This window comes from Dermochelys coriacea, chromosome 6, assembly GCF_009764565.3.
Source record: "Dermochelys coriacea isolate rDerCor1 chromosome 6, rDerCor1.pri.v4, whole genome shotgun sequence".
Classification (NCBI taxonomy): Eukaryota; Metazoa; Chordata; order Testudines; family Dermochelyidae; genus Dermochelys; species Dermochelys coriacea.
In genome coordinates, this window is record NC_050073.1 from 85,043,656 (window position 1) to 85,070,984 (window position 27,329).

Consider the following 27,329-nt stretch of genomic DNA (forward strand, 5'->3'; position numbering starts at 1 on the left):
GACAGAGTGCCACACCGTGTAGGCATAGTTTACAATTGCATTGGTCAGATTTTTATTATAATACAGCATGTTCACATACAATTAACTGTGTAAAAAAACAGTGTTTATAAAAGCTCCTTACAGCGCAGCCTTTAAATGGGGGTGGAGGGAAACAGTTTAAACATAATCTTTCACAACCCTTTTTTTAGTATGCAGAAGACTAGGGGATTGATAAAATGAAAACATCAACAATAAAAACATCTTAATGTGTTTTCTCTGCCATTCAAAGTCATTGCCTCCTCTCTGCTCCCCTGTGGCAGAGCTCAGGATTAGGAGCAAGAACCCATGAGCCAGGTTGCAATGCCACTGAGGTTTGGCTTGGCTGCCCTTCTGTCATGCCAGTTGGGAAGGAGTTACTGCTCCTCTATTAGCAGAGATGCACCCTGAACTGCCCATGGCCGGGGCAAATCAGATTAGCTGTGGGAGCTGGGAGACAATGGGAAGGCAGTAATCAAAACTGGGTGGCATAGGGTGAAATCCCTTCCTTGAATGAGGTGGGTAGGCTGATGAGTGGCAGTGTGACCTGGCACATGGGCTCCAACTCCCATTTCCCCCTTGACACAGGCTCCAGCTCCATCCCATGCCACCCGCTCTGGTAACTTCCTAACCATTGGTTGAGGTATGCCTTGCCCCTGCTCACTGCTTGGCTAGAACCTAATTGGCTCTCAGCTCCCAAAAATCAGCCGATGTGGAGGCAGTAACTGGAATTGGGTGCTGTGGGGGAGGAACCACAGCTTGTTTTGATGGGGAAATGGAGTGAAGTGGAACTGTATGAGGCAGCAGCAGCTTTACTCAGAGGCTGCACCCCTCAGTCAGCCGGATCACTCTTTATTTTTTTCTGGAACTGAGAGTCCCATCTGAGGGCAAGCTAAATGAAATGATCTGGAGGGCTGGATGGAGCTCAGAGGCTGAAGGTTACCCACCTCTGTTTTAAGTGCTAATGTAATACAAATAATTAAAATAAATTAGTACTGTGCTCTGAACAGTTTGGAAGAGGTGAATTGCATCTTTTTGCTCAACTGGTTTATAAAATCCAAGGATGGGACTGATCTTTAAAAAAACAAACAAACAAAAAAACCCAACATAACTTGTACTTTATCTAGTGGTGGTCTAGGATTGAAGTCGTCTTCCCTCCTGTACACTTTCATTCTTCCATCTTAGGGCTTATGTTTTTATAGCACAGTCAACAATATGGCTAAAGACCTTTACAGATCCAAAATATTCTGTGGTATTAATTTGAGAAGCTTCATGTAGCGTTTACCCTCCTTTCTGTTTTTTTCAAATGATCTTTGAGGTCCAACCCAGTGCTTCTATGAATTACCTGGCAGGGCCAGTAATAAACATTACTAAATGGTGTGGCAGGAATCACCAGTTGATGCTGTTGCAAAGTCTTAAAAAGTTTTTTCTTAGTTTGCCAGCAAAGTTTTGGTCTCAGAAGGAATGCTCTGGTGGTGGTTTCTGATTCAGATTGTTTGGGAAAACTGTGACAAGCAGCAAGTGAGTTTCTATTTGTTAATGTAACTAGAGTCAATTTTCAATGCAGGTTTGCTCCCTGGGAGCCAGGCACTGGGTTTTGGGTGGAGATTCATGAAAGGAGGGGATTGCCTGGATCCCATTTGACCATCTCTCTTCCATGACTGGTGTGTGTGTGTGTGTGTGTGTGTGTGTGTGTGTGTAAATAAGTTGCACTAAGAATATACTCAGGTTCCATGTTGCTGATTTCTCCCCATATTGGGAATCCAAACAATACCATCTCCTACAGCTGAAATGTAGTCATTCTTGACTTTCTACATGCCTAATTAACTTGTGGAACTCACTACCATATGCTATTATGAAGACAAAATTTGCCAAGACTCAAAAGATTAATGTCGGTATGGTAAATGGGGAATTTCTGTAGGTGTTACCTAGGATCTTTAAAAAACTGCACAAGCAACTGCTGCCTCGAATCAGGAGCAAAATTGTTTGTCTGGGGCAGGTTCTTCCTTATAACTTTGTTAATGTATCTTACATGTTTCTCTTAAGCCTCTTGTTGGAGACGTGATAACTGGCCTAGTTGAATCATTGATCAAACTGGACTCAAGTGGTCTTAGGAAATGCCACTACTATCTAATACCCCTATTCCATTACTACACAACAGGGAAGGACAAATCCTTCCCTGAGACATCCAGAACAAAAGAATCCTATATCTTTAAAGTACAAGGACATTTAGGGAAGCAGAATGTTACCTAACCTGCAGTGACGCTGGGATATCACAGTTAACACTTGCAAAAAGAGTCTTAGCTTCTCAGATCTTTAGGGGTTGGACACATTTCCAGGTGTGTGTGTGTAAAATGGGGATGCTCTGACTTCCAGGGTTTCAGATGGGGGTGCTGTCAGTTTCAGGGACGATACGGTAGGGGATGGACAGAGGGGACTCTTGCCTCCCTGCACTGAATCTCGTATTCCCTCCAAAGAGTCTCTTCCTCTAGCTGTCCCTTTTAGTGAAATCTACTTGCTACCAGCCCCCATTCCTTTTCCTCTCTGCAGGAAGCTGCCAAGGAGGGTAGTACATTTCTCTGGACAAAGCTGTAGTGTTGGATTCTGTCCTGAAGAGCAGGCTGTCTCCTGAAAAAAGCCACTTCCTTGGGGAAATGGGACTACTTAATTGCTGTACTGGGAGCTACAGGAGGGGATTTATTCTTGTAGAGGGGAAGAAGCTAGTGTTATGGGGCAGCATCACATGTTGGGAGCAGGGAGAGTAGTAAGAGCCCAGCATGAATTCGTTTGCTATCAATATCTCCGTGCTAGTTTATTGAAGAGATGGACGCCCATTCTTAATGTGTCAAGCGTTAAAGATTGAGCCAGCAACTATTGATTTTGTCTTTACTGAAAGGTGGCCCCTCCAGCCGCATAGCAGTCCTAGCACTGTGTTGGGACATTGGGATAAATACTCTGCCAGAAGGAAGAGTGTCCCCTACTAGTCATTCCTACCACTGTGTGCTTCAGAGTGCCCTCTAGCACTGCATTAGGGTCTACAGATTGAGAGTGTCACTTTGTCACCATAGTCTACACCGCACGTAGACTTCCATGGAGGTCTTTCTGTTTACTTTGGATATTCATGGAGATCCACTGGCCATGGTGTCTGTTGTCTCCCATCCATGTGCAGACCCAGATAAAATAAGGAGAGAACAGAGTGAATTGGAAGATTCGTAGTAATTCACCCATTTGCCTAGAAAATTAGTTGTGTAGTCTTGCATCTGCCTTTGCCTGCCTCAAGCCCATAAAGTACTGTGCTGTAACTGCACCCTGCCAAGAACAGCAAAAATTTAAAAATACAAACTACTTAGCCCTTGGCTCCAGAACACAACAGAGCAGACTCCTCCCCAGCCGCTGCAGGAATGAGAGTTGGTACATCCACTCCTGTTGGCAGGAGTACTGGGTTCAGCCTATTACTGTTTTGATCATAAAATATCCCCTACAATATTAGCTACCAGGCAAACCTGGGCAAGTTTAGCTAGAAAATTTAAAATCCATCTCTTCTCACATATTTATGCTGTACTTTGGAGTAACCCCTTGTTGAAAAGTGACAAACTGTTAATGGGGAGAGAAGGGATGGATAAGGGGAAATTTGGGTGTCTCAGTTGATCTCAAAGGATTAGTTTCTGCCATTCCAAGCACTTCAACAACAATACAACCTACCTGGTTCAGCTGCATGACGCTACCTGCAGTTTAAGCATTTATTGAAGGACATTTTGGGCCTATTGTACTGGGAGCCCCAGAGAATCCATATTCTACTGGATAGTGTTCCGTAGTTTCACCCGACCAGCTATAGCCTGTTAAAACTTCCTGGCCCAAAAGACCCTCCCTAATTTAGATTGCCTCCACCAGGCCTGGAACAAAGATACGTGTACGTCCTTGAGCCCTAGCCAATGGGGAAGTGCCCTGCAAAAAAACTAACAACTCTACAATTGATCTACAATGAAGGCTGATTCAGCAGAAGATTATTTCGTTCACCCCAGCTCCTGCATTAGTTATAATGCATGGGCCTTTGCCAAAACATATAGCTGCTGGAGGTTCGAGTCTCCCAGAGCCACACTGGCTCACATGTTTTGGGGCTGTCTCAGGCTGTCCTTTTGGCTAAGAGTAGACAAGAGGATTCATATGAATGGATACATCTTAAAAATTATATTCCAGTACTGTTTTTGGAATGTATCCTATCATCTTGGGAACACTTCAGTGCATGGAGAGCTTGGTTCTCTGGAGCAGGGCTTGTAGCCAAATGATTTGTATTGCTTAGATGGAAGAGCAGATGGCCTCCGGGGAGGGAAGCTTAGCACAGCAAGTTGGCTGACCTAGCAGCTAAAGAGCAGGTAGCGTCCCCAAGAAGAGGGACCTCAAAGAAATTTGAAAAGATTTGGTCTGGCCTCCGATGGAAACTGAGATGTCCCTCTCCTTGACCCACCCTCCCATTTTCCCCCTCCCTTCCCATTCCTCTTTTAAGACCATGTGGTTTGGGTGGAATTAGAGGTAACTGTGAATCTGTAGTGAGTAGAGTTGAGAAGTGCAATATGCTGGAGGCATTGATTTATGCAGTCACTCTCACCCCCTCTGCTTGCCCAAAGGAGACCCTGGTGACCTCAACATTTCTGGGCCAATGCGATTATGCACGTATCTTCATTCTCCTATTTAGACTGTACTATTTATGCCATAAACTTTGTCGGGGGAGAGGGGTCATGGAGGAACTTAGTATCTACAGAATAGAAAGAGTACTGTTAGAACATGCTGTTTATTCATAGTCACTATTGCATAAGGGGTTGATCTACAGCAGTGCAGTGGGAGGCTAGGGTGAAGAAAGTGTGATCTGAGTTTCTACATAGTATCGTTACACTCAACAAGAGTCTTCTCCTTTGCAACTCCTGTTTTCTGCCTCCCTACATCTGTCTGCCTTGCGGCGTCACTCTTCTTCTCATTTCAGCCTTGCCTGAAACCTCTTTCTCCCTTACTCTGTTTATTATTTAACACTGAATTTACAGTACTTTTTGTGCAGAAAAGATTGTATTGCATGCGATGATAATTGAAGCTGGTGTGGTATTATTAGACAACAGAATTACCCTCTTTGGACATTTGATTTCTGTAATATGCAGTTAATTTGACAGGGATTTAATTAGCAAAGATAAGAGGATAAACTCTTTCTGCCTAAAAGTGGATCCAATCTTGGATGGCTCACCTGTGGTTTAAAAAATGGCTGATCTGAAACCACATGCAGTAATCCAGGAATTATTATCCTGTCAATTCAAGGGATTCTGCTGTTGTCACATTTTCTCTTACAGATACGAACTTTAATGTGTTCAGTTGGTTGCCTGGGGAGAGTGTTGGGTTAATAAAGCTTGCTTTCACTTTGGTGTGTGCAATCATTCTAAACATCACCTTTGGATGGTTGAAAAGAGGTGAAAGGAACCATAGGTCATCTATCGTCTGCTTATATGGCTGCCATCACCATAATGACTGAGAACCATGGTATCTGTTTGAAACAAGAAACCTTGGTCTTCTTTCCGATTCTCAATCTCTCTCTCCATTCCCCTCCCACAATACTATAGATCTGCTGTCTTATTTTAGTGCACAGTGGTACGGTGACAGGGGCTCTTGGACAAGGAAATCACCTTTTCATTTAGTGCTCGTCATAGTTAAGATGGTTTACAGGCAGGATTGCTTCTTGGATAGTTCCCACTGGAAGAGAGAGACGACAGAGTGCCAGCTTGAAATTGGCATTCACACATGATCTGTGAATTGGCTAATTTTGACATGTAGTTAGTTTAAAAAATTATTACAGCCAGAGGAGTCATGACCTCAACTTTTCATCATCTCCATTGGATTGTGTGCCAGTTTGGAATTGAAGAAGGTATGGGAAGTTTTAATTGTACCTGTGTGATTTATCCTCAGTCAGCTCTTTAATTTCTTCTGGCTGTCTGAGGTTTCCGACATGCTGTAAATTTCTCCAACTTTTTCATTATCTGCAATTTCTTTATGACTCATGAATCGGAGTGGAGAGAGAGTGTGGATTTACAGCGGAGATAAACATGTCCATAAAGTCTGTATCTGTGTCAGTAATTGTACTGCTGTCAGTGACTGTCCTGTTTTACAGGCCTCTCTTGGGAAAGAAACATACTTTGCTACCAGTGGCAGAGAAGTGTTCTCTTTGATTTGCATTAACTTGCCAGGAGTTTAGGTTGCAATGGTGGGGGTGGAAACTGAGCCTTGACCGTGGTTGCTATTTTAAAAAAAATTTTTTTTTTTTTTTTTTTTTTGGTTTGGTGGTTTGTTTGTTTTTTGGTTTGGTTTTTTTTGAGCAAGTGGTTGAGTTGCCCAGGAAGTGCTGAAAACTGGAAAAACACACACTGTTCCTGAATGCAAAAATGGGGGAGAGGATGGATAGAGTTTGCTAATGTTATCAAATATGATACTGCACATATGTATAAATTTTTCATTCTTACCACAAAGGAAATACAGTATCCGGGTAACCACTGTATCCTCCAAAACTACTGTACATAATGTTGCATGGATGTTTTGGGGGTATTCTTCCTCTGCCTCATGAAGAGTGGAATAAATGTTTCTCAAAGCATCAAGAAAACTCTGGCCAACCCCTCCCCTATCCCACTCTTTTGGGGGAAATGCTGTTGAGTCTCAATGGAGAGTATTAATATTGCATCCTAAACCAGCCATTGATGGCTCTTTGCTGACTGTGGGAGGAGATGTGCATGCTCTTGATGTCTGGAAAAAGGAAACGATCTTTAAAACACTTGTAAATGTGTCAAACATTCAAACTTCTGTCATTTCTCTTCCCTGCTATTTTCTGTTTGATGCCTGTTGTCGCCACTTGTATACACAGAACCTCCTTTGTTAGTTTTTGTAGTTTGGGGATATTTTTCTGGCCATGGTACATTATGATTTTTTTTTCTCTCAACAAAATGAAAATTGTCTCTTTCTGACATTGGTGTATTCTTAGAGTACAAAGTAACTTCAAAAATGCAGTAGTAAATGCAGCCAGCAGGCCAGATCCAGGCCACTTGATTTATTTATTGTATTGCCACAACACATTCAGATTCTGCAGAAAGCAAGCTTTCATTTTTTAAAAATAAGGACTTCTAAATGTGCACTGATAGGACTGTCTTAGTCTGAAACAACAGCTCAGACTGGAGAGATGTTAAATTCTTCTGTTCATTTTAAATGATTGTTGATTCTGAAGCCTAATGCTGATACTACAGAAGGCAGCTTTTCAAATAAATCAGACACCTTTGCCCATCTGATTCTGGTACCTGAGTGTGCCAATTGTGTGCACAAATCGGATGATGGCATGCACAGTTGCCTAATCGGTGGCAGAGATAATGGTGGTTTTAAAAGTACATTGCATAATTTATCACTGAATGATGCTTAGTAACTTTACTAACTAAAAGCTTAGTTATAAGGGGCATACTCTACTCATGATCTTTGTGCAAACATCCTACATTTCCCCAGTTTTTGTAGCTGCTGTCCAAGATAGCTGATTTTTCAGACCAGTTCAGGAATCTATAAAGGCCACAGTTAAAAGGTGCCTTAGCCAATAACAACTGTCTTGCCTTGCCCAAGCACTCTATTTTGGACTAGGTGGCAGTAAAAGTGTATGGCAGAAACCTTGCATTACAATTGCCCTAGCCTTAAAGTCAGTTGAGAACATGTCCTACAATCCCTGCTGGAGTTTGGTGGTGGAGGTGGGAGTGTCTAGATCAGAGGTCTCTAAACTCTGGGGCACACCCTCCTAGGGGGCACAGAGGAACTTTCGGGGCAGAGCCCAGCCTAGCCCAGGCCTGATAGGGCAGGGAGGGAGCACGACTCAGTTGCACTCCGCTCTGAGTGCTGCTCCAGCCCAGCCCTGGCTCCTGGGCCCACCCTCAGCCTCTGATTGTGGTCTGGCTGCAGCTTTGCACCCGGCCCTAACCCCAGCATTGGCCACAGCTCTGTTCCGGCCCTGCTCCTGGCCCCAGACCTGCCCCCAGCTGCAGCCCCAGCCTTGGCCCCCTTATCCTTATCAGTGCACCCCCCACCCTGAGCCATGCCCCTCATGCGGGCCCTGATTTGGGGACCACTGGTCTAGAGGAAAGACTGGTGTCACCTATTGTATTGTGGCTCAGCCTCCTGAGCTATAGTACTGGGATTTAGCTGGAGAAGGGTTAATCCGTTTGCAGCTTCAGTTCTTGTGAACAGCAGTCAGGAATAAATGTTCTGAAGATGAGGATGATCCTGAATACAATAAGGTTCTTAAAGACCTTGGTCCTAAAAGCTGGTCTTGGTTCAAATGGAAAATCAGGCCGCTATGGTTTTTGTAGACAAGCTGAGATCCTCAGATGTATCTCTGTGGCAGGAGGCCCTGCAAGTGTGGGCGTGGGCCGAGTCCCACAAGATGGTCCTAGTAACTTGCCATATATATGTCATGGGAAGGAGAACATGATCTCCGGCACCATGTTCTGACATTGTATCCTCAAAGGGCCCTCCTGTCACTGGGCCTACTCCACTCACATATTAGCGTCAGAAAAGGAAGGGGGTGTGGGGGGAAAAAGCTCAGTCTGCTGTTAACTGGTGCCTTTGTTACCGAATGACCGTCAAAAATTGGGAGACTGCTCTGACGGGCTCTTGAGCCCTTGTGTCTGATCCATGCTCCCAGTGTCCTACTGAATGCATCCGATGAAGTGAACTGTAGCTTACGAAAGCTTATGCTCAAATAAATTTGTTACAAGTACTCCTTTTCTTAGTTTCCTCCAGCTTCTCTCCCCTGCCCCTGGCATTTAATCAAGACTTTACCTGTGTTGATCACAGCAGGATTACCTGTATAGTGATTTCCCTAAATTACATTTTCCTTCAGGTCCTGGTTCTTGCCAGGAGGGAGGAGAGTTTCTTCCCTCACAATAAGAAAAGGAGTACTTGTGGCACCTTAGAGATGCATGCATCCGATGAAGTGAGCTGTAGCTCACGAATAAATTTTAGTCTCTAAAGTGCCACAAGTGCTCCTTTTCTTTTTGCAGATATAGACTAACGCAGCTGCTACTCTGAAACCTTCCCTCACAATATGGCTAGGTGGACCTGCTTGCAGGAGGGCAGTGTGTCCTACTGGATGGGGCATTAAACTGGGACTCAGGAGACATGAGGTTCAATTCCTGGCTTTGCTGCTGGTTTGCTGAATAACTTTGGGCAAGTCACTTCCCCTCCCTGTAACTCCATTCCCCATCTGTAAAATGAGGATAATGATATTGACCTCCTTTGTATAGTGCTTTGAGATCAATGAAAAGCACTGTACAAGAACTAGATATCATCAGTAAATATTCTATCCTGTGTACTGGTCATTGGTGTCTCCTCTCTGCTCCTGATGCCTGCCGCCGTGAAGGAGTAATTTTAAGTCTGGTCTGGAGTACCTCTGCACCTAGAAGACACAGTGGAATGGGGATTTAGTGATGGAATGGGTCTGATTGTTGATTTGTGAGAAATTGAAGAAGCCATTAAATGCTTTTACCAAGGATTGGAGATAAGGCTTCTTCACAGACCACATGGCCTAAGAGAGTAAATTTATGCTCATGGGGTGGAATGGGCTTTGGTAGGAAATAAATATTCATTTTCCAGTTTTACAGAGATTTAAATAGCTGTTTAGTGGCACGTTTGACCAGTTATTTAACTCGGAGATGGTGGTATTGCTCTGTATGCTCTGACAATTCTGCCTTCACTCCAGCCTCCCTCTCTGCTTTCTTTGAGTCAGCAGTGCTGTGCTCCCCTGGTGTGGGGACTGAGCCGATCTTGGGGGCAGGTACTGGAGCGTCATCTTTCCACTTTTTCTACAATGGATCTTGTGATGCACACCCAACGCTGTATGGAAAGACTTAGTGGTTTGCCTCTAGCAGAACCTCCCTCTGTTTACTGGTGGTGGTTCCACTTGTTCTGAGCATGAGGTCTTGCAGGAGCAATAACACACATGTTGCCTCACCTTGCATCCACAGTAAGCACAGCCTTGAAGGCCCTGTTTCCATAATGTGGCTGGAGCAAGTCTCTGTGACAGTATCTCTAACTGGCTCATTAACTCCTGAGCATTAGAACAAGATAAAAATGCCCTAAAGCCTCTTATCTGATGACTGGTGTAACCTGCTGAAAGCTCGAATGCCATTAGTTTAAGTTTGCAATGCAAGTGCCTCTCGAGAGTAACGAGCGCTGATTAAACCTGAAGTGTCCCCCGAGGGCTCTACAGCTGTCATGAGGGTGGTGGCTGCCCCCTCCCCAAAAGGGAAATCGGGGCCAGAAGTCCCATTGGGGCAGGCACTCTGTGAACCACCACGTGCCTGCCCCAGCTGTTCCATTTTGCCTAATGAATTGTTTTACAAGGAGAGGCTGGGTATTGTCATCACAAGCTGTCTTCCCTGGGGACAGAAGCCAGCCTGATAATGACTAATGTTAGTGATAGTAATTGAAGTGTGATGGCTCTCCAGGGACTGGCATAGTGCTTAGAGCTGTCAGGCACTTGTGGCTGGTGCAGTCCCATGAATGCCTTAGAAACGTTTTTAATTGCTTGACTTCCATAACTACAGTTTCCGTGTTTTCCCCACATGGAAATACAGATTTTTGCAAACGAGTAACGGGGCTACCCTGTGAGCCTTTTAGCATTCTGCTCTGATATGGTTGTGGTGGGGCCTGTGCCGTGTATTTCTACCCCTGTCTAGCGCTTATATGCATCCTTACTTCCTATCTATATGTGCTCTGTCTGTCTATCTAAGTTTGTTGATTTTTACCTGTATGTATGTTTGTTTGTGGATCAGATGCGGATACAAATTTTGTATTCTCGCAGGGCTCTGTGTATATTTCCTTTTCTGTCCTGGCCTTGTGTTTACATCATGCTGATCCCCTGTGCTGTGGATTGTACTTGACGGGTTTCAGAGTAGCAGCCGTGTTAGTCTGTATTCGCAAAAAGAAAAGGAGTACTTGTGGCACCTTAGAGACTAACACATTTATTAGAGCATAAGCTTTCGTGAGCTGCATCCGATGAAGTGAGCTGTAGCTCACGAAAGCTTATGCTCAAATAAATTTGTTAGTCTCTAAGGTGCCACAAGTACTCCTTTTTCCTTTTGGATTGTACTTGACATTACTGAAATATTTCAACTGGATTCCTAAACATCAGGGGATCCCTGAGCCCTGCAGTGCAGTCAGCTGGTCAGTGGTGCCGTCATTTGCATTTTGTTGGATGTTTAAACCTGAATGCAGTGATAAATGAAAAGCCTTTGTGTCTCAGCTAGACTGGTGTTGGGGAAACAATAACTTCCCGTGGACTTGGACCAGTGTTTTATCTAGTCCAGTTTCTTGTCTCTGACAGTCATATGCCAAATGTCTTAGTAGTTCAAAGAAGCCCATGGTGCACAATTGTGGAATAACTTGCCCCTAGGGGCAAGTTGCCCCAACCCTGTCTGTTATTGTTTGTCTTATGCCAGTAAGCATCACGGTTTATATAACCTTGTGTTTTTTTCATTCTATCTGAGGTAGTGGTGGATGATGATGAAGTTGTTGTTGTTATCTACGTACAAGCCTTCTTTGAATCCAATTAAGCTCTTTGTCTCATGTGGCTGTGAGTTCTGCAGATATTATGTTTTATATAGTTAACACAAGTGTTTTATTTCCTTTTATCGAGTTTAAGATTCAGTTCGTTGACTGTCCCCATGGTCTTGTATTATGAGAGAGGGTAGGGAGCATTCAGTCAGACTTATCTGCACCATTCATTATTTTACATACCTTTCTTCATCTCCTCTCTAAACTAAATACTCCCTAGTCGTCTTAGGGCAGTTCTACACTTAAGAAGTTGCAGTGGTACAGTGACACCAGTGTTGCTGCACCACTGCAGATGTTAGTGAAGATGCTACTATGCCGATGGGAGAGCTTCTCCTCAGTGTAGTTAGCTACCACCTCTCGCAGAGATAGATTTTATGTCATTGGGAGAAGCTCTCCTGTCGACATAGCACAGTCTACACTAGGGGTTAGGTCGTTATAACTACATCACTCGGGTGTGGATTTTTCATAGTTATACCGATGTAAGTTTGTAGTGTAGACCTGGCCTTAGTCTCTCTTTTGTATGAAAGTCTCTCTAGGCCTCCAATCATTTTTGTTACCTATTGCTAAGCCGCCTTCTGTTTCTTTTACACTCTCTTTTGAGAAGGGCTGACTAGATCTGAACACGAAATTCTAGGGGAGGATGTATCCTATAGAGCAGGGGTCGGCAACCTTTCAGAAATGTTGTTGTGCCAAGTCTTCATTTATTCACTAATTTAAGGTTTTGCGTGCCAGTAATGCATTTTAACGTTTTTAGAAGGTCTTTCTGTAAGTCTATAATACATAACTAAACTATTGTTGTATGTAAAGTAAATAAGGTTTTAAAAATGTTTAAGAAACTTCATTTAAAATTAAAGTAAAATGCAGAGCCCCCCGGACCGGTGGCCAGGACCCGGGGTGCCACTGAAAATCAGCTTGTGTGCCACCTTCAGCACACGTGCCATAGGTTGCCTACCCCTGCTATAGTGGTATAGTGTCTTCAGTATCTTCTGTCCCAATCTTTATATATGCTAACAATTTTGTTTGTTTGGGGTTTTTTGTCCTCCACTGCGTGTTGAAGAGAGGTTTTCATTGAGGTGCTCACAATGACCCTCCTTCCGCACCCCACCCCCAACACACCCTGCGTGGTTACAGTTACATTAGAAGCCAGCAGTGTGTGTGAGTAGTTCAGAATATTTCTTCCAGTGCACATTAGCTTGATGCAGAGTCAAAGTTTATACACTTTGTCAGCTTTATGCAAGTGCCCATGGTTATCTTGAAACACACTTTTGTACCAGGTTCATTCACTGATTGCCACTGCCTTATTCCATTTTTGCTCGTTCTATTTCTTGTTACAATTTGAAGAACCATTACTGTCTGCAGAATTTAAGCTATAATTAAAAAGAAGTCTAGTCATTGTTGTGAAGAACCAGACATGTCTGAACTGAGTGTAACTGCTGTAATGTTAAATTCCTGAGACTACAGATAGACAGCTCCAGTGCCTTTGCTACTCAGTTCATAGGTTTGCTAAGCCTCTGCAGAGTGAAATGAATATCCAGTGAGTTTCAGCGCTGCTATTCAGAGCCCTGTGGGTAGAAGTGATAATGCAGAGAATCCATTTAACCTTTCAGCTACTTGCGAAAGGTATGAGCAGCTATAGAGAGATATTAGCGTTATTCACAGAAGAGAAGTACCGAAAAAGAAGGCTGGGAGAGGGATAGTGAAGGGGAATCCCTCCTCCCCCACCCCTTTGCAGTAGCCAGAAGGCATTGGAATGGGGATAAAAAACTTCTCTATTCCGCTTGTTAGGGGGGACTGGAGCTTCAAATTTGTCAGACATCCACTAATCAAGCAAGATCTTAGGGGTCCTGGTAAAAATCCCAGCTGATTTGAATGAGGAGGGATGAGAACTGGATTGTTCAGCAGAGCATTGGCTCCTGAACCTCACTAGTGACCTTACTTTCATCAGTCATATCTGCTTCTGGCTAGCAGATTTAGCTCTCCAGCTAATAGTTGTTGGAACTTTTTCAAGCCCTGGCATACCATGAGAATGAGGTGGGAGTATTACTATTGGGGTGCCTTGTAGAATTTGAACTCCTTGAGACCTTTCAAGTGCATCGGCAATTCCATTGTTCCTTTGTCTATTTTGTATGTAGATGGACAGAGCACGATAGAGGGGTTCCTAATTTTAGAGAGTGAATTGGGCAGATTTTTGAGTAGAGCTGCTTGCAAGAGATGAAGTGAGAATTGCGTATACTAAGGATACATCCAATCAGCTCTTTCAGAGAGTATCACCAATCAATACGAGCATTTAGACATAGGTGAAGCATGTGGTTGGGTGGGGTGCCGCAGGAATTATGTTCTAGGTTTTATAAGTTTGCTGTGAAGTAATGTTCATTGCCATGTTTTCTCTGTAATGAAGAGGTATTACTCTGCCTCATCACAGCTTTTATGTTTTGGTTTCTCTGTCCTGGAACGTTTAACAAAGAGGAGCATGACATGAGTAGAACCGGAAAAGAGCTTCAGCTGGAAATGGCTGATTCCAACAGACCCTCTTCCTCTTTGTGTAAATCGAACCATTAATACTTTCCTCTGGCTTTTGTTCTCTTTTGCTGTTCACTTTTTTTCTTGAAGAATTTGGGCCTTTTACCAGGGCTGACCAAGGTGGAAAGGGAAACCAGCAGGGAGCCATGTTCAGGGAGGGGAAAAGAATGAAATTAATTTCCATTGTTCAGGCCTGACTCATGCTTATAATCTCTTTTTCATGGTTCTTATAGCCCCCCTTGAAGTCAATGGAAATACTCCTGTTGACTTCAAGGAGAGTTGGAATAGTCCCATACTGATGCCCTGAGTCAACGACAGGCTCTTTCTTTATGGATTTAAATCCTATTGAATATTCTTCTATGTTGAGTATGGGGATTCCTTTGGCCTCCACCTCTCCAGGGGAAAATCACACCCTGAAGACGCTTGATTTTTTTTAAGAGCTAGCTTCTGCCTGATGGAAGAGCTTTAAAAAGGCATTCTGGGAAATGTAGTCTTAAATTGAAAGCCAAAATGACCCATAAGAAATAGACACTAGGACTTTATGAGAGGGTACTCTGGGAATTGCGTCCCACTAAAGGGGAAGGGTTTTCCGGGGTTCACTGAGTCATGGCCTGACTGCTGAAAAGAGTGCTTAGCACCATAGACAGAAGATTGCATGCGCTGCATTTTCTCATCATATTCATTGTAAGGTGCCCCCCCTTCCTTCAGTGAAACACTGTCTGTTATACATCTATCTTGGTAATAAAACCTTACTTTATTTCCATATGAAATAATGTTTTGAAGGCTGTCTCTTCATGAATTATTTAATCTCCAAGAGATTGACGCTCCCTGGACATCCAGCAACCTCAAGCCTTAATAACAAGGCTGACAAATTAGCATGCAGGAAACTAGTCTCAAATAACTTGCAGTGTTTTAACATATGGCTCTAACACATGGAAAGACAGACTTACAGCTGACATGTTGTCTACCTGTTCCATCATAGCGTTTGCTTTTTTTTCCCCCCCAGTGTCCCAGAACAGTGGGTGAGTTGATATACTGTTTTTTTTTTTTGTTTTGTTTTGTTTTGTTTTTTGCAGAAATTTTCAACCATGATGTGAAGAGGATACAGTTGCATTTACTTTTTTTCATGGGTGTAAGACTGATTGCTTAATTGTTGAATTTTGTTTTCGTTCAGTGAATTTCCTCTTATTCATCTTGCATCTTTGGGATCCTATACCTACTCAATAGTAACGTGAAAGAAGGAAAAAAAACCTGCTCGACACCTGACATAATCCTTCCGTTGGGTAAACACAGATTTTGGTTTACAGATTAATCTTGAGAAAGTGTTGTTACTGAATGGATTGTTACATTTTAGTCTAGAGAATGGCGGTGATTTTAAGAGATCCAATATTGATTAAACAAATTCTCTGCTTTGTATTTTACTGAAAGACGACACAGCTTTTGGAAACAAAAAGCCCAACAAAACACATTCAAACAAATAATTATCGTAGGCAAATTCATTGTTCTATGCAGTCATTGTTTTGCATTTACAGGAACAACTACACATGTAGCACTTTGTACATGGGTGATTATTGCACATCTAGGACTTCATCAAACATTTATTTTAAGCTACACAATGGTGGTAGTTATTTTGGTGCCATTACAATCTATCATGGAAAGCTTGACTTGTCAGATCATAGAATCATAGAATATCAGGGTTGGAAGGGACCCCAGAAGGTCATCTAGTCCAACCCCCTGCTCAAAGCAGGACCAAGTCCCAGTTAAATCATCCCAGCCAGGGCTTTGTCAAGCCTGACCTTAAAAACCTCTAAGGAAGGAGATTCTACCACCTCCCTAGGTAACGCATTCCAGTGTTTCACCACCCTCTTAGTGAAAAAGTTTTTCCTAATATCCAATCTAAACCTCCCCCATTGCAACTTGAGACCATTACTCCTCGTTCTGTCATCTGCTACCATTGAGAACAGTCTAGAGCCATCCTCTTTGAAACCCCCTTTCAGGTAGTTGAAAGCAGCTATCAAATCCCCCCTCATTCTTCTCTTCTGCAGACTAAACAATCCCAGCTCCCTCAGCCTCTCCTCATAAGTCATGTGCTCTAGACCCCTAATCATTTTTGTTGCCCTTCGTTGTACTCTTTCCAATTTATCCACATCCTTCCTGTAGTGTGGGGCCCAAAACTGGACACAGTACTCCAGATGAGGCCTCACCAGTGTCGAATAGAGGGGAACGATCACGTCCCTCGATCTGCTCGCTATGCCCCTACTTATACATCCCAAAATGCCATTGGCCTTCTTGGCAACAAGGGCACACTGCTGACTCATATCCAGCTTCTCGTCCACTGTCACCCCTAGGTCCTTTTCCGCAGAACTGCTGCCGAGCCATTCGGTCCCTAGTCTGTAGCGGTGCATTGGATTCTTCCATCCTAAGTGCAGGACCCTGCACTTATCCTTATTGAACCTCATTAGATTTCTTTTGGCCCAATCCTCCAATTTGTCTAGGTCCTTCTGTATCCTATCCCTCCCCTCCAGCGTATCTACCACTCCTCCCAGTTTAGTATCATCCGCAAATTTGCTGAGAGTGCAATCCACACCATCCTCCAGATCATTTATGAAGATATTGAACAAAACGGGCCCCAGGACCGACCCCTGGGGCACTCCACTTGACACCGGCTGCCAACTAGACATGGAGCCATTGATCACTACCCGTTGAGCCCGACAATCTAGCCAGCTTTCTACCCACCTTATAGTGCATTCATCCAGCCCATACTTCCTTAACTTGCTGACAAGAATGCTGTGGGAGACCGTGTCAAAAGCTTTCCTAAAGTCAAGAAACAATACATCCACTGCTTTCCCTTCATCCACAGAACCAGTAATCTCATCATAAAAGGCGATTAGATTAGTCAGGCATGACCTTCCCTTGGTGAATCCATGCTGACTGTTCCTGATCACTTTCCTCTCCTCTAAGTGCTTCAGGATTGATTCTTTGAGGACCTGCTCCATGATTTTTCCAGGGACTGAGGTGAGGCTGACCGGCCTGTAGTTCCCAGGATCCTCCTTCTTCCCTTTTTTAAAGATGGGCACTACATTAGCCTTTTTCCAGTCATCCGGGACTTCCCCCGTTCGCCACGAGTTTTCAAAGATAATGGCCAAGGGCTCTGCAATCACAGCCGCCAATTCCTTCAGCACTCTCGGATGCAATTCGTCCGGCCCCATGGACTTGTGCACGTCCAGCTTTTCTAAATAGTCCCTAACCACCTCTATCTCTACAGAGGGCTGGCCATCTCTTCCCCATTTTGTGTTGCCCAGCACAGCAGTCTGGGAGCTGACCTTGTTAGTGATCATTCGTGACCTGCAACAAATACATTATATCGTCTCAACCCTTCTGTGTGTCTGTGGACAAAGTTAGTGAACGTGCCCAATAGCAGATTATTAAACCTCTATGGCTCTATAAGTGATTTGACAAACACTGAGTTTAATAAACCCCACATTGAACTATGAGTTATTAAAATGTGCTTGCATCTATATCACCTTAGGTTTTGATCTCAGATCTCCTCATCTAAGCAGGATCAAGCTTGGTCAGTAATTGGATGGGAATCCTCTAAGGAAAACTCAGGTGTTGTAGGAAGAAATGTTGGTGATTCAGTAGATAGTGCTTTTCTCACTACTGAATTATTACCCCATCATGGCTCTAGGGGGCTCTATAATATTGGAAATGTTGTGTTTTGGATGAGATGTATGACAAAGGTCATGATGACTTGTGGTCATTAATCCCATACATTTTTTTTAAGGGTAGGATGTTAACTTCAATTGTCATGGGCAAAATACCAGCATAGGTAATTACAGTCTAATTTTCCCCAGCAACATCAATTAAAACAAAAGTTAAAAGGGATCTTATCGCTGCCATGTTGTGTAGTGCTGCTGTATGTTTAAACAGCTGCCACATTCTCCCACAGAGGTAACTATTTAAGTAGCGGGGGAAATGATTCCTGTGTATGTACTGTACAAAACTCTTTGAGTAAAAGGCACTAGAAAAAGTATAGTGTAGGAGTGCTGAATGTGTATACTACAAGAGAGACATGAAATAATTATTCTATCGCTTATTGAAACCATACAAAGAAAAGGAGTACTTGTGGCACCTTAGAGACTAACAAATTTATTAGAGCATAAGCTTTCGTGAGCTACAGCTCACTTCATCGGATGCAGCTCACGAAAGCTTATGCTCAGATAAATGTGTTAGTCTCTAAGGTGCCACAAGTACTCCTTTTCTTTTTGCGAATACAGACTAACACGGCTGCTACTCTGAAACCATACAGTACATTAGCATACAGCGACACACAAAATATACAGCAGACTAATAGACATTCCCTATTAAGTTGTGTGAAACTGTGCATTTCAGAAAGGGAAGAATGATATCTATAGTAGACTGTGCCCTTTATTTATAAACCTGGCCTTGTGGATTGTACAGAAAGCTTACTCTATATTCTGCATCAAGGTCTGTTAATTATGTGATACTACAGTGGGAGAAACTAGAAATTCTGTAGCAGATTCATGTAAATTAAAATGGCAATTTTAAATGACTTCAGTACGAAAATGAATAAAGCATTAAAGACAGTAGTGGAATGTTTTTTGTTTTTACTAAATTCCATTCTCTTATGTCTCTGTTTTCAGTATACACTGTCATACAAGATCAATTACAATTCCCTCATAGAAGCTGTCAGGGAGGAAGCTGAAGATTTTTGGCAGCTAGGTGGGGACACTTGGGGCTTTTGACAGATGGACAGGCAAAGGAGGTAGTTTGGGATTGTGGGTTGAGCACTTCAGCTATATGGATGAGCAATGTTATAGTTGACCATGTTGACACTAAAACCTAAATAAAACAATTTAAAGAATAAATGCTTTATTGATATAAATGGAGCAATCCACAACTCTCAGAGCAATTGTTTCTGAGTGACTGGAGGCTCAAGAAGACAACGCAGCATTGGTTACCCTGGGAGACATGAACCGAGAGTGTATCTTCATAACCATAAGGACTAGAAGACGGCTTTTCTTAAAAGGAAAAGCTTAGATTCTTGAGCACAATTCAGCAGCAAGGGGTGGATTCTGTTGCAGATGCCGGTGCAGATTCTACAGAGTTGTGAAATGCATGTGGCCCTGCTTAGATATTTTCTGTATAAGCAAGAGTTTGTGTCGACAATAAGAAAACTATGCTGAATTAAGCCTTGATTCAGCAAAGCACTTTAAACATGTGTTTAAATGCTTTGCTGAATCAAGTCCAGTAACTTGCTCAGGGCTAGTTTCTTGTCTTGTAAAGCGTATATAAATATTGTAGCCTGAAATCAATATTGTGAATTCACTGCTGAAGGAAGTCATTGTGATGTACCGTGGCAAGATTTAGGAAAGGGTCGGATAACTTTATACCAATTGATGACATTTGTAGGTCTGAAAGCTGTGATGGGTTGAGGGCACTGTTTATCCAAAGTCACAATCTAATTAGTTTTGTTGGGCTTGTTTGATCATATCACAGCTGTGCATCAATTTCCAATGGTGCCTAGTTGGGATCTCCTTACTGAAATGCACAACAGAGAAATTGTATTTAGATCTGTTTCTTATTTTTTCTTATCCTTTTTCTAGGAACTGCTTTCACAGTGGAAAGATACTTTGGGGAACTATACAATCTCCCCCCACCCCCAATTTTTAAAAGTTTTAGTTTAATTGAAATGTAAATTAATGAATGCACACTACAAAGAATTAAGCTGCTGGTTCATTTCTGAGACCGTTGACAGCACTTGGTTCCTGCCAACACATCTGACACATGCATCAGTAGTTTACTCATACACACCCTTTCATGGTGTACTGTTGTAATGATGAGGAAAATCAAATCTAAAGCTCCAGGGTATGAGCCAGTTGCCACAAGGGTCAGGAAGAAATTTATCCCGTGTACAACGTGTATTTGTCAGGTGCACTTTGTGCAACTTTTTTTTTCTTACTCTGAGGCATCAGTTATTGATTCTTGCTAGATGGACCAGGTAGCTGATCCAGTATGTCAAAGTCCATGACTTATGACAGCTGCTTTTGTTTTCCTATAGTCTGCACTGTGGGTCTGGTCTAAACAGAGTTGCACTGGTTTAACTAAAGTTGTGCTTTTAAACTAATTTCGTAAATAGCACAAACTCTCGCATGGAAACTCTTCGAGATTTAAATCTGGTTTATAGTTTGTTGTGCATCTGTAAACTTAACCAGTTTTAAACTGATAAGTGTCCACAGAGGGGTTTGCACTAGTTTAACTAAATCAGTTTCTGATTTTTTTAGATAAATCAGTGTAACTTCTGTGTATAGACAAGACCTTAGTGTAGCATCCTCAGTCTCCGTTATTTAAGCAGTGAGTGCATTAGTTATGAGTACTTTCTTGGTCAGTTAAAGACTAGATCAGAGCATTAAAGTTGCGGGACAAAATCGGTGATTTGTCTAATAACAGTGACTCAGAACTGGCTCTTAGAAGGACACTCTCAAGTTATTTAAGCAAACTCTTATCTGTTTCCAAATAACGTCTTAGTTTATTAGTGACCCTATCAATTTAAAATCTAGACAGTTATTTTAAAAATGAAATAAAAACTCTTGGGCACTACACTTGCCTCTGGACATCTTTACAGTTTTTGTGGTTGAGCAGCCCCATTTTCCTATTTTCTAGAAAACGTTTTTCTCTTTCCAGTTGCTTTGTTTTAAAACTCACAAAAACAAGGTAAATGGTAAAACTGACTACACACAAATGAGGAGTGGGGGGGAACAGAGAAGAATATTTTCCCCTAATCTCTCTTAATCGTAGATTTCAGAGTAGCCCCAAGTTAGTCTGTATCCGCAAAAAGAACAGGAGTACTTGTGGCACCTTAGAGACTAACAAATTTATTTGAGCATAAGCTTTCGTGGGCTACAGCCCACTTCATCGGATGCAAAGAATGGAACATATAGTAAGAATATCTGTCTGTCTGTCTACACACACACACACACACACACACACACACACACACACACACACACACACACACACACACACACAACGTGAAAAGGTGGAATAAGAGGCTAATTAATTAAGATGAGCTGTTATCAGCAGGAGAAAAAAACTTTTGTAGTGATTGCTACAGTTAATCTTAATTAATTAGCTCAGCTTAGTTAATTAGCCTCTTATTCCACCTTTTCATGTTCTCTGTATGTATGTGTATATATATCTTCTTACTAGATGTTCCATTCTATGCATCCGATGAAGTGGGCTGTAGCCCACGAAAGCTTATGCTCAAATAAATGTTAGTCTTTAAGGTGCCACAAGTCCTCCTGTTCTCTTAATCATAGTGATCTCAGATGTTACAAGTAGTCAGTGTTTTTAAAAAAAAAAAAAAAAAAAAATCAAATGTGTCTTAAGATGTCACTTGAAAATAGAAAGAGTTTAAAATTTTTTATTTAGTTTTCACTATTTATGGCCCTGATTCTTCGGAGAGCTGTGTGCCAGCTTAACTTTACACATGTGAATAGTCCCACTGACTCAGCTGGGACTAATCATGTGCATAAATGTAAGCACATGTATAGGTCTTTGCAGGATCTGGGCCTATGTTTCCATTTGCCCACTTTGCAGTAGAAGAGGTATTTGTTGTTCGTTTCACTTTCTGATTATTCTGAAGTAGCATAGAGCTGCAAAGTACAGTGGGGAGTTTGCTTTTAAATTCCAGTGTCAACAATTAAATAATGAAAACAATTGGTCTTTTTTCAAAAGCTGAATTTTACAAAATCAATATTTTGGGCTGAATGGGACCTGATGGTCCCTTCAATGTTCTTCTAAACCTCTTATTTTAAAATTTCTTGGAAAGTATTTTTGTTTTCCCTTACTCTGATATGATTTCACTGAGGTTCTTAACCTTACTCAGTTTAAGAACCACTTTTCAACCAATCCACATTCAGTGTACTTGGGATTACAGTTTTAATAGTTGTAATGGATAATAATGCCCGCTTTGTGACAAACAATCTAATGAATTCTGGTGCAGCAGGTTCTGTGGCCCTAAATCCATTGACCATACTAAGGGTCATGGCAGCGCATTTCCCAGGATGAAGTAGCGTGCTTCCCGGTAGCTAGTCTGCCTGCTGCTTTCCTGTTAGAATTCAGCATGCCAAGCCCACAGCACCCCTGTCTCTCCTGAATGGAATTCAAAAAGACGCTTGCATTTCCATAAATAAATTAGGAATTCAGTGGCTTCTTCCGGCTAATCAGGGCAGGCTGATAAACCTTGCTAGCTGTTTAATAAATGAATTGTGACTGATTACCTATTAATATGGACGCCTCAGGAATTCACCCTAGGGGAAGCAGAGCAGTGAAATAGAGAGGGGCATGGCCCCCTGGGAAATCAGGGCTTCATGTTTGCAGCTTAAATATCTCTGTGAAGTATCAATAAGGAGGTAATTGAATTTTGAACACAAACATGAGCGCCGGATGGATGAAGGAGAGGGGGGTTCTGATCGTCTCTTCTATGCCCCTTCATACTCCCCTCCCCTTTCCCTTAGAGACCACTCTAGTGAAGATAGATGCTAAATCCATTAAATAAAGATTAGACTCTGTCGTGGTAGAAAATGGCAGCTTAGCTAGATCCCTGGGCAAATTGGGACCTTTAGCAATACAGAAAATTAAAATATACATTTTTAACAAGTAGGCTATCGACACTGTAATAATGAGCGCGTAGCTTGTGGGGTTTGCTTACCTTTTAGAGCTGCTTTTGTTTGGCTAGATCACTTCCTCTTGGTTTTCAATACCAGCCTGTTTTATTTCTCTGAAGCAGAGAAGACTAGCTTTTTTTTCACATTCTGTCCTAGTGTTTTCTAGGATCCTGTGGTTTGCTTGTAATTAGAGTTTCATGAGGGAGAGATTTCTGAGTAGCAGCCGTGTTAGTCTGTATCCGCAAAAAGAAAAGGAGTTCTTGTGGCACCTTAGAGACTAACATTTATTTGAGCATAAGCTTTCGTGAGCTACAGCTCACTTCATCGGATGCATTCAGTGAATGCTGTAGCTCACGAAAGCTTATGCTCAAATAAATGTTAGTCTCTAAGGTGCCACAAGTACTCCTTTTCTTTGAAGGAGAGCAGTACTCTAGTATTTGAAAAGAGAAATACTCCCTTCAGTTCCAGGATGTCCAGTCGTAGGTACTTGAAGGGTAGTTGGAGACTGGAGAAGACAAGAGAAGGGATTAGAGACTGAAATAAATGTAGATGCTGTTTTACATGGACCTTATTTCTTAAACATAGAGCTTTTGGTTTCTTGTTTCCTTTGGTATAGGCCAAGTGAATTTTTAGTATGGGGAAGGGGGGAAATTTAACATTAGGACTTGTATCATAAAAGTTAATTTTTTTTTGTGATGTAATGAGTGTATGAAATAAAGCTGAATTGGACCTTAAGTGGGTTAAGTGCCCTCTTTCCTGTATATACATACTCTACCATATAAACTCAGAATTATGCACCAGGCCTTATTCACATGTGAATGTGTCACATTCTCCATTGCAGCAAGGTCCTCAGATGCTTATAATAGGTCTTCAGCTTCCATGCATCTAAAGGGCAGAACCACAACTGGAAGGAAGAGACTATCCTATAAAAAGCTTGTCAGTCTAGTTTTGCCTTTTTAGGTGAATGAGATGCTCCTGCATCAGAGCCAGACAAAACAACAATTTTTCTATTTCAAATGACCCTTTTCAAATCTGATCATCTTTGACGTGTATGGCTTCAGAGAACTGAGGCCTAACGAGTATTCCCAGTGGGAAAGTTCTTGCTCCTCTGGATGTCTTATCCCAGAGGAATTTTTAATTTGTTCTCTCTCTTCCTGTGTCTGCAGCTGTGCTTACACCTTCCTGGCAGCCTTTCCATGGAGTGCAGGCTGTGAAGAGAAGGCAAGGACTTGTTCCTTGTGCTAGTCCCCTGTAATTCAGCAATTAGGCAGGGTGCTTGACATATTCAGTCGTCCAGCACCTTCACAGCCCCACTTCTGTGCCTTCAACCCCATCTCTAACTCTAGCAAACCCAGTATGCGTAAACTTTGGTACCAGCTCCATCTGTTGGCAAGTACCCAGTTTCTTCCTCTCCCTCCTGAGGGAAGAACAGAAGTTGACCACCAACAGGGCAGTTGGGGGGGGAAAAAAACCCATGAGTGCTTGGACCTGCTTCAGAGACCATGGATGCAGCAAAGAGTCTAGAAGTCACTGTATCCGATCCCTTGGCCCCTAGGGGTCAGAAAGCAGCTGAGGGGCACTGGAGACATGAAGCAAGTGAGAGTCTATTCCCTTTCCATCTGCTTCCTTCCCTTCCGAACTGACAATTGGACACCCCAGTCCTGGATCCCAGTGGCTTACTCAGTTGTCTCCTGGCCTGGGGATTCCCCAGATGGGGTCAACAGTGACTTCTTCATTCAGCAAGACTTTTTGAGGGGCAAATTATTCCCTCTGAGCTGGCTCAGGCTTAAGAATTGCCCTTAGATAGCACCCAGCTGGTTATATCCCTATTGGACTTCTCTTCATGGGCTAGAGGTTGTCTTGCTGAGTACACTACCCCCCTGAGCAGATAGATTAGGATGTTTACAGAGCAGCAGTTACCCCAGGAAGTGGGCAGTATCTCCCTTTTAGACTCTCAACCATAACTCTTACCCAAAAGGAATGTCACTGAGGTTATTTCCTTAAAGAAATTGCCAGAAAAGAAGGTTTTCTCTACCTCTTCCTCCTCAATTGCACGCCTGCCACACTTCTGAGAAGGGAAAGAACAAGAAAAGCAAGGAAAGAAACCAACCTCAAAATGGTGCAGAGATCTGAATCAAACTCTGTCTCATGGAATGAAGGCCAGGATGAAGCAAACTTTTGCGTGTCTTTCTAGTCTCCAGGAATTCCAGCTCTAACAGATGGAAATCTTGAAGACAGCTTAGGCTTCCATCTTGACAGGGTATTTCCTGACTTCTGTCAATCTAAGGAGGCTCATTTGTTTGTTCCCATTTGGCCACTTCAGATTTCTCCAATTCTAGTATGGATCTCATAATTTCCTCTACTCATTCACAGAATCAGAGAACTGTAGGGCTGGCAGGGATCTCAAGAGGTCATCTAATTAAGCCCCCTGCACTGAGTCAGGACCAAATGTACCTAGAACATCCCTGACAGCTGTTTCTTTAACCTGTTCTTTAAAACCTCCAATAACAGCTATTCCACTACCTCCCTTGGAAGCCTATTCCAGTGCTTAACTATGCTTCTGGTTAGGAAGTTTTTCCTAACATCTAACCTAAATCTCTCCTGCAGCAGATTAAGGCCATTACTACTTGTTTTATTTCAGTGGACATGGAGACCATGTGATCACCATCCTCTTTGTAACACCCCTTAACTTATTTGAAAACTGTTTTCTTTTCTCAGGACTAAACATACCTGGTTTTATTAATGTTTCCTCATAAGTCTGTTTAAAAAAAAACATTTTATCATTTTTTTTGCTCTCCTCTGGACTATCTCCAATTTGTCCACATCTGTCCTAAAGTATGGCTACCAGATTTGGACACAGTACTCTACTTCAGTGGTTTTCAAATTTTTTTTTTTCTGGTGATTCAGTTGAAGAAAATTGTTGATGCCCACAACCCAACAGAGCTGGGGATGAAGGTTTTGGAGTGTAAGAGGGGGCTCAGGGCTGGGGCAGAGGGTTGGGCTGCGGGAATGAGGGCTGTGGGGTTGGGACCAGGAATGAGGGGTTCAGCGTGTCAGAGGGGCCTCTGGGCTGGGGGTGTAGGCTCGGGGTGGGGCCGGGGATGAGGGGTTTGGGCAGGAAGGGACTCTGGGTTTGTGGGGGGGGGCTCAAGGCTGGGGCAGGGGATTGGGGCATGGGCTTACCTCGGGTGGCTCCCGGTCAGCGGCGCGGCAGTGGTGCTAAGTGAGGCTTCCTGCCTGTCCTGGCACCGCAGACCATGCTGCGCCCCAGAAGCGGCCAGCAGCAGGTCTGGCTCTCACCCCCCAGCTCCTATTGGCTGATTCCATGGCCCTCCCTGCCTAGGAGCCGGACCTGCTGCTGGCTGCGTCCAGGGCGCAGCGCAGTATCAGAACAGGTCATTAAAGAGCTCCTTATGCAGCCATATTGGCTTCTTACTCAGGGCCCTTCCAAGCTATTTTGGTGCCTTATGCAGCCCCAGGCCTCCACAGGTGGGAGCAGGGATGGCTGGCCCCAGGCCTCCACGGGGGACCTGTGTGGGACCCACTCCAGGCCTCCGTGGGATGGGGCAGGGGGGAGCTGGCCACTTTCTGCGGGAAGTGGAGTGACCCAGCCCTAGCCTGCTCCGCTCCCCTGGCTCCCAGCCATGCCGCCGGTGAGTGAGGAGGGGCAATTTTCCCTTCCCTCCAAGCCTGGGAGCCAGGGGAGCAAATCAGGCTGGGGCCGTGTCACTCCACTTCCCACAGGAAGTGACCAACCCCTGTCCCCCGCGGAGGCCTGGGACCCGACCCCTGCTCCCTCCTGTGGAGGCCTGGGGCCCCAGGCTGCTCTGCTCCCCTGGTCCCAGGCTTGGGGGGAAAGGCGAACCGTCCCCCAGCACTTGCCGGCGGTGCTGCTGGGAGCCAGGGGAGCGGAGCAGGCTGGGGCCAGGTTGCTCTACTTACCAGTGAGTGCAGGATTGGGCCTGGCTGCAGTCTTCAGGGAAGTGGGGGCGGGGAAGGGGCGGGGACCTGGGGAAGAGCTGGAGCAGCACGCAGCTGCGTAGGGCACCAGGAAATTTGGTGCCCCCAATTTCCTAGTGCTCTACACAGCTGCATGCTTTGCATATGGGTAAGGATGGCCCTGCTTTTACTATTCTTCCTGTCTTTCCTAAGCATCAGAATAGGTGTGTTTTTTGTGCCTTTTAATATTGTCTCTTTGAGAAACTGCCGGCTCTTCTGAACTCTTTTTCTTAGTTTTTCTTCCTGGGGGACCTTGCGTACCAGTTCTGAGTTTGTTAAACCAGCTTTTTTTGAATTCCTTATTCTGCTGCTTTTACTCCTTCCTTTCATTAGAATTATGAAATCATCATGCCATGATCACTTTCACTCAAATTACCTTCCACCTTCAAATTCACAACCAATTTCTTCCAATTGTCAGAATGAAGTCTAAAATGGCTGCCTCCCTGGTTACTTCCTCCCCCTTCTAAAACAAGACATTATCCCCAGAACATTCCA

The 27,329-nt window shown here is 43.4% G+C and overlaps 1 protein-coding gene across 11 annotated transcripts in view; it reads left to right on the forward strand.

Annotated features, from left to right (window-relative positions):
• LIN52 (lin-52 DREAM MuvB core complex component) overlaps positions 1 to 27,329 on the forward strand; it is a 72,001-nt gene that overhangs the window by 9,450 nt on the left and 35,222 nt on the right. Inside the window, exon 6 of one of the 11 annotated variants that reach the window (XM_043516147.1) lies at positions 24,002 to 24,105. The exons of 4 other annotated variants lie outside the window; for them this stretch is intronic. In XM_043516147.1, the coding sequence (XP_043372082.1) occupies positions 24,002 to 24,090 (89 nt within the window). In that variant the 3' untranslated portion in view covers positions 24,091 to 24,105. Of the gene's footprint in view, positions 1 to 1,774; positions 5,419 to 9,071; positions 10,890 to 14,911; positions 15,153 to 15,221; positions 15,247 to 15,319; positions 15,820 to 17,674; positions 18,246 to 24,001; positions 24,106 to 27,329 lie in introns of those variants that run through there. 6 more of the 11 variants (XM_043516148.1, XM_038406436.2, XM_043516151.1 and 3 more) reach the window with 6 other exon arrangements.